Here is a 7860-nt window from a genome sequence, read left to right on the forward strand (position 1 = left end):
TGTGTGTGTGTGTGTGTGTGTGTGTGTGTGTGTGTGTGTGTGTGTGTGTGTGTGTGTGTGTGTGTGTGTGTGTGTGTGTGTGTGTGTGTGTTGTGTGTGTGTGTGTGTGTGTGTGTGTGTGTGTGTGTGTGTGTGTGGCGTTCACTGTTTGCCCACAGCGGGAAATAAAGCGTCTGAGCGGCTGTGATTAATCAGCACTGACCCACAGCATGAGCTGCTGATGATCAGTGTGTGTGTGAGAGTGTGTGTGACAGGATCACAGCTGGAGAAGAGACACACACACACACACACACACACACACACACACACACTGATATACAGTCTGCCCTGCATGCGTTGTTCGGCGTGTTCCTCTGTACTCACACAGAACTCATGCAGGTTTTTGTCCCGTTTCTCAAATTCATGGTTTAGGAGCGGACCCCACACTACACACACACACACACACACACACACACACACACACACACACACACACACACACACACATGTTGGGTTTTCATGTTTTATGGGGACTTTCCATAGGCGTAATGGTTTTTATACCGTACAAACCATATTTTCTATCCCCTTACACTGCCCCTAAACCTACCCATCACACACACACACACACACACACACACACACACACACACACACACACACACACACACACACACACACACACACACACACACACACACACACACACACACACACACACACACACACTGCCCCTAAACCTACCCATCACACACACACACACACACACACACACACACACACACACACACACACACACACACACACACACACACACACACACACACACACACACTGCCCCTAAACCTACCCATCACACACACACACACACACACACACACACACACACACACACACACACACACACACACACACTGCCCCTGCCCCTAAACCTACCCATCACACACACACACACACACACACACACACACACACTGCCCCTGCCCCTAAACCTACCCATCACACACACACACACACACACACACACACACACTGCCCCTGCCCCTAAACCTACCCATCACACACACACACACACACACACACACACATTGCCCCTGCCCCTAAACCTACCCATCACACACACACACACACACACACACACACACACACACACACACACACACACACACACACACACACACACACACACACACACACACACACACACACTGCCCCTAAACCTACCCATCACACACACACACACACTGCCCCTAAACCTACCCATCACACACACACACACACACACACACACACACACACACACACACACTGCCCCTAAACCTACCCATCACACACACACACACACTGCCCCTAAACCTACCCATCACACACACACACACACACACACACACACACACACACACACACTCACTCACTCTCTCTCTCTCTCTCTCTCTCTCTCTCTCTCACACACACACACACACACACACACACACACACACACACACACACACACACACACACACACACTCACACACACACACACACACACACACACACTCACACACACACACACACACACACACACTCACACACACACACACACACACACACACACACACACACTCACACACACACGTAGGAGGCAGATGTTTCTTCCAGTGAGTGCTGTTGTATTTCTGTGTTAATGTCTGAGGAGACTCATTCTCTCTGACTCTCACCTGTTTCTTCCTCTCTCATATCCTCGGCTCGACCTGTTTGTGTGTGTGTGTGTGTGTGTGTGTGTGTGTGTGTGTGTGTGTGATGGGTAGGTTTAGGGGCAGTGTGTGTGTGTGTGTGTGTGTGTGTGTGTGTGTGTGTGTGTGTGTGTGTGTGTGTGTGTGTGTGTGTGTGTGTGTGTGTGTGTGTGTGTTGTGTGTGTGTGTGTGTGTGTGTGTGTGTGTGTGTGTGTGTGTGTGTGTGTGTGTGTGTGAGAGGATCATGGCTGGCGTCTGCTGGTTTGTAATTGGTCAGTTGGCGTGTGATAGAGGACACGCCCGCTCTAATGGAAATGGTGTGTGTGTGTGTGTGTGTGTGTGTGTGTGTGTGTGTGTGTGTGTGTGTGTGTGTGTGTGTGTAATGAGTGCGCTAGAGATAAGGAAACGCCACACTAATGCAGATCACAGAACACACACTTCCGTTGTGTTTGTTGATTGTTGGGAGGAAAGCGCTTTAGCTAATGGTGTAGAACGGCGGTGTAATTAATTCGGAGCGCCGCCTCGGGCCTGCGTGTGCTGCGTGTGCTGCGTGTGCTGCGTGTGCTGCGTGTGCGTTTATAGCGTGTTCAAAGAGCTCATGTGTGGTATTGATCACGCGTGTTTAGTGGATCACGCTGAGCCCTTTTTGCCCTTACACTCCGAAGTGCCCTTTTTTTGGTGGTAGTGTTTTTTGTTCCTGCTTCAATAAATCAATAGTTTTGGGAAGTGCATTTGAGTTTGACTTTTGTAAAATGTTAATAATATATTGATAAGTAATACAACCACATTTAATTTGTTTGTGCCATCGATAAATAAATAAGCAAAGGTGCGCCCATAGACCGCCGAGAGCGCCCGCGCTGTTTCCTTCTGGAACTCACACAAAGTGACCGAGTGATCCTCGTCATCTGGGTCAAATATATCTCGTAGAAATTTGTTCTTGGATTTATGATTGCTAATACAATTAATTTGTTAACATGTAATAATATCATGGTCGCATGTTTAATTCATTTACGTTGTTGATATATGCACATATTCTCTAATTTTTGAATCTCTATACTCTCTCGTTTTCACATGTGTAGTAAAAGATGGTTCCAGTAATGTTGTCGTTACATTAAGTGCAAATAGGCCGTCTTTTTCACAGAAGGTCTGGTTGGGTCAGTCAGAATTGCACCATGTTAATGATATCCGTGATAGTGCAGGGGTTAAGCGCATGACTTGAAGTTTTGACGCAAATTGATCACGGTTCGAATCCGCGTTTTGCCGAACTTGCTCTACTTAATTTTCCCATCACACAGAAATTCAAAAAGGCATTTTTTCCCCCCAATAAAAATAGTGAAAATCTTCAAAAAATGTAAATAAAGCATGTCGTGTGTTTGATAATAAAGTGTTAAGGCCTTTACACACTGAGTCCGAAATTCGCATGCAAAATTTTCGCACGTCAAAAAATTAATTCGACCTCACGTTATGTCAATCGCGCTTGCACACTGCCTCTGAAACTTTCGTCTACGATTCGTTTACGGGCGAGTGTGTGGTTTAGTGGCTCAGCTGGACGAGTGTGTGTGTGTGTGTGTGTTTCTGCTGTGGCACCAGACGCTTTGAAGAGCCATAGTACACCGATCAAGCATAACATTACGACCTAATATTGTGTTGCTGACCCGTCTCTGATGGACTCCTCTAGACCCCTGAAGGTGTGCTGTGGTATCCGGCACCAAGATGTTAGCAGCAGATCCTTTAAGTCCTGTATATTTCGATGTGGATCGGGCTTGTTTGTTCAGCACATCACACAGATGCTTGATTGGATTGAGAACCCAGTCGTCTATCCGTCACAGTCTGGCCCTTGTCAAACTCGCTCTAATCCTCACTCTGCCCATTTCTCCTGCTTCTCACATCGACTCTGAGGACGAACTGCACGCGATTGGCTCAGCCCAGTGGGAACAGCCTCTTCTTTCTCCAGTGTTGTGATTGTGTTGATGCTGTGGTTTTGGTTTCTTGTCGTTCGCTCCACATCATCTCAGTCATTTCTCTTCTTCAAGTGGACAAACATCACAAATCCATTTGATCTGAATAAGGCTGAGGCTGGACGTCTGATCAGCGTTTGCTTTTGAACATGAGTGCTCAGACTGCTATTGAGATGAGGCCGATCGATATGTAATTTTCCCGGTGAAATGAGCCTTTCATTCTTTTTGTGAGGGAAACATCAGCCGGATTGGAGTCTGTGGGAAGCGTGTTCTGGTCTGCCTTTAATCATGACAGTACGTCTGTCTTCACGAGCGCTCGCCTCAACAATGAGTGCAGCTGATCCAACACTTTAATGATGCTCTCGGGTAATGGCCTCCTGTCTGTCTGTCTGTCTGTCTCTCTCAGTCTGTCTGTCTGTCTCTCCGTCTCTCTCTCTCAGTCTGTCTGTCTGTCTCTCCGTCTCTCTCTCTCAGTCTGTCTGTCTCTCCATCTCTCTCTCTCAGTCTGTCTGTCTCTCCATCTCTCTCTCTCAGTCTGTCTGTCTCTCCATCTCTCTCTCTCAGTCTGTCTGTCTCTCCGTCTCTCTCTCTCAGTCTGTCTGTCTCTCCGTCTCTCTCTCTCTCAGTCTGTCTGTCTCTCTCAGTCTGTCTGTCTCTCTCTGTCAGTCTGTCTCTCCGTCTCTCTCTCTCTCAGTCTGTCTCTCTCTCTCAGTCTGTCTGTCTCTCTCTCTCTCTCTCTCAGTCTGTCTGTCTCTCCGTCTCTCTCTCTCTCAGTCTGTCTGTCTCTCTCAGTCTGTCTGTCTCTCTCTGTCAGTCTGTCTCTCCATCTCTCTCTCTCTCAGTCTGTCTGTCTCTCCATCTCTCTCTCTCAGTCTGTCTATCTCTCCATCTCTCTCTCTTTCAGTCTGTCTGTCTCTCCGTCTCTCTCTCTCTCAGTCTGTCTGTCTGTCTGTCTGTCTCTCTCTCTCTCTCTCTCAGTCTGTCTGTCTCTCCATCTCTCTCTCTCAGTCTGTCTGTCTCTCCGTCTCTCTCTCTCTCTCTCTCAGTCTGTCTGTCTGTCTGTCTCTCCGTCTCTCTCTCTCAGTCTGTCTGTCTCTCTGTCTTTCTCTGTCAGTCTGTCTGTCTCTCCATCTCTCTCTCTCTCTCAGTCTGTCTGTCTCTCCGTCTCTCTCTCTCAGTCTGTCTGTCTCTCTGTCTTTCTCTGTCAGTCTGTCTGTCTCTCCATCTCTCTCTCTCAGTCTGTCTGTCTCTCCGTCTCTCTCTCTCAGTCTGTCTGTCTCTCCGTCTCTCTCTCTCAGTCTGTCTGTCTCTCTGTCTTTCTCTGTCAGTCTGTCTGTCTCTCCATCTCTCTCTCTCAGTCTGTCTGTCTCTCCGTCTCTCTCTCTCTCAGTCTGTCTGTCTGTCCGTCTCTCTCTCTCAGTCTGTCTGTCTCTCCATCTCTCTCTCTCAGTCTGTCTGTCTCTCCATCTCTCTCTCTCAGTCTGTCTGTCTCTCTCCCTCTGTCTGTCTCTCTCCGTCTGTCTCTCCGTCTGTCTCTCCACCTCTCTCTCTCTCAGTCTGTCTGTCTCTCTCTCTCTCAGTCTGTCTATCTCTCCGTCTGTCTATCTCTCCGTCTGTCTCTCTCTCTCTCTCCGTCTGTCTGTCTGCCTCTCCATCTGTCTGTCTGCCTCTCCATCGATCTGTCTGTCTCTCTGTATGTCTCTCTGTCTTTTGCTCTCTCCGTCTGTCTCTCCATCTGTCTGTCTCTCTGTATGTCTCTCTGTCTTTTGCTCTCTCCGTCTCTCTCTCCGTCTGTCTGTCTTTCTGTCTCTCCATCTGTCTGTCTGTCTGTCTGTCTGTCTGTCTGTCTGTCTGTCTGTCTGTCTGTCTGTATGTCTCTCTGTCTTTTACTCTCTCCGTCTGTCTCTCCATCTGTCTGTCTCTCTCTCCGTCTGTCTGTCTGTATGTCTCTCTGTCTTTCGCTCTCTCCGTCTGTCTCTCCATCTGTCTATCTCTCCGTCTGTCTTTCCCCCTTTTGTCTCTGCATCTGTCTATCTCTCCGTCTGTCTCTCTCCGTCTGTCTCTCCATCTGTCTCTCTCTTCGTCTGTCTCTCTCCGTCTGTCTCTCCGTCTGTCTCTCCATCTGTCTCTTCATCTGTCTCTCTCTCCCTCTGTCTCTCTCTCTCCCTCTGTCTGTCTCTCTCCGTCCGTCTGTCTGTCTCTCTCTCTCTCTCTCCCTCTGTCTGTCTCTCTCTCCGTCTGTCTGTCTGTCTGTCTCTCTCTCTCCGTCTGTCTCTCCATCTGTCTATCTCTCCGTCTGTCTCTCTCCGTCTGTCTCTTCATCTGTCTCTCTCTGCCTCTGTCTGTCTCTCTCTCTCCGTCCGTCTGTCTGTCTCTCTCTCCGTCTGTCTGTCTGTCTCTCTGTCTGTCTGTCTCTCTCTCCGTCTGTCTGTCTCTCTGTCTGTCTGTCTCTCTCTCCGTCTGTCTGTCTGTCTCTCTGTCTCCCTCTGTCTGTCTCTCTCTCCGTCTGTCTGTCTGTCTGTCTCTCTCTCTCCGTCTGTCTGTCTCTCTGTCTGTCTGTCTGTCTGTCTCTCTCTCCGTCTGTCTGTCTCTCCGTCTGTCTGTCTCTCTCTCCGTCTGTCTGTCTGTCTCTCTCTCTCCGTCTGTCTGTCTCTCTGTCTGTCTGTCTCTCTCTCCGTCTGTCTGTCTCTCTCTCCGTCTGTCTGTCTCTCCGTCTGTCTGTCTGTCTCTCTCTCTCCGTCTGTCTGTCTCTCTCTCTCCGTCTGTCTGTCTGTACTCTCTCTCTCTCTCACACACACACACACACACACACACACACACACACACACACACACACACACACACACACACACACACACACGCGGTCTCGATGGCCAGACTGTGTGCACTGAGCCTGTACTCTCTCTCTCACACACACACACACACACACACACACACACACACACACACACACGGTCTCGATGGCCAGACTGTGTGCACTGAGCCTGTACTCTCTCTCTCACACACACACACACACACACACACACACACACACACGCGGTCTCGATGGCCAGACTGTGTGCACTGAGCCTGTACTCTCTCTCTCACACACACACACACACACACACACACACACACACACACACACACACACACACACACACACACACGCGGTCTCGATGGCCAGACTGTGTGCACTGAGCCTGTACTCTCTCTCTCTCACACACACACACACACACACACACACACACACACACACACACACGCGGTCTCGATGGCCAGACTGTGTGCACTGAGCCTGTACTTGGTCAGGATCCGTCTCTGCTTTGTGTCTCTGACACTCTGGAGATATTCTTCCAATTCATAATTTGACTTTAGAGTTCGATAGAATTGTAATTTACTTTGTAATTTAGTTTCCTGATCCCAATGTTCCAGATATGTATTCTTAGATTGTTTGATAATTTGTTTTATTCTGATGTTTGTGTGAGAAGCAGTGCTGGTCTGAGACTGGTTAGTGTTAGTCGGGTTAGTCAGTCTCAGAACCAGCTGACTGAGGGGACTTTTGTCGGGGTTCAGTTCTTGGGTTTCCCCATGTCCTCACTTTTCAAAATGCTTATAAATCACACAGAACAAGTTTTTTTTCACAGAAAGTGAACTGCACAGTCTCCTGTGAGGGTTAGGTTTAGGGGCAGGGGCAGTGTGTGTGTGTGTGTGTGTGTGTGTGTGTGTGTGAGTGTGTGTGTGTGTGTGTGTGTGTGTGTGTGTGTGTGTGTGTGTGTGTGTGATGGGTAGGTTTAGGGTCAGTGTAAGGGGATAGAAAATACGGTTTGTACGGTATAAAAACCATTACGCCTATGGAATGTCCTCACATTTCACAAAAACAAACATGTGTGTGTGTGTGTGTGTGTGTGTGTGTGATGCTGGGTTCTGAGGGGCGTGTGTGTGTGTGTGTGTGTGCTGCTGGGTTCTGTGGTGGTTCTGCTGATGTTTACTGGTGTGTTTTCTCTCTGTCCTCAGTGCCGCCTCAGTTCCTCAGCTACCCGTCTAACATGTATGCGTATGAGAGCACGGACGTCGAGCTGGAGTGTGCCGTGACGGGGAATCCGCAGCCCGCCGTCCGCTGGGTGAAGAACGGAGAGCTCGTCATTCCCAGCGACTACTTCCAGATCGTGGTGAGAAACACCTCCAGCTTTCCTGAGCCGCTGCAGTGGAGGAACACACACATCAGTTAT

At 49.0% G+C, this 7860-nt stretch overlaps 1 protein-coding gene across 1 annotated transcript in view; it reads left to right on the forward strand.

The window, feature by feature from the left end:
• dcc (DCC netrin 1 receptor) overlaps window positions 1-7860 on the forward strand; it is a gene marked incomplete at both ends in the record, with an annotated part of 180812 nt that overhangs the window by 64740 nt on the left and 108212 nt on the right. The window contains one exon of the mRNA XM_079814224.1: window positions 7646-7855. Coding sequence (XP_079670350.1) covers window positions 7646-7855 — 210 coding nt within the window. The remainder of the gene's footprint in view (window positions 1-7645; window positions 7856-7860) is intronic.

This window comes from Gobio gobio (genome assembly GCF_949357685.1).
Source record: "Gobio gobio genome assembly, chromosome: 4".
In the NCBI taxonomy this organism is placed as follows: Eukaryota; Metazoa; Chordata; class Actinopteri; order Cypriniformes; family Gobionidae; genus Gobio; species Gobio gobio.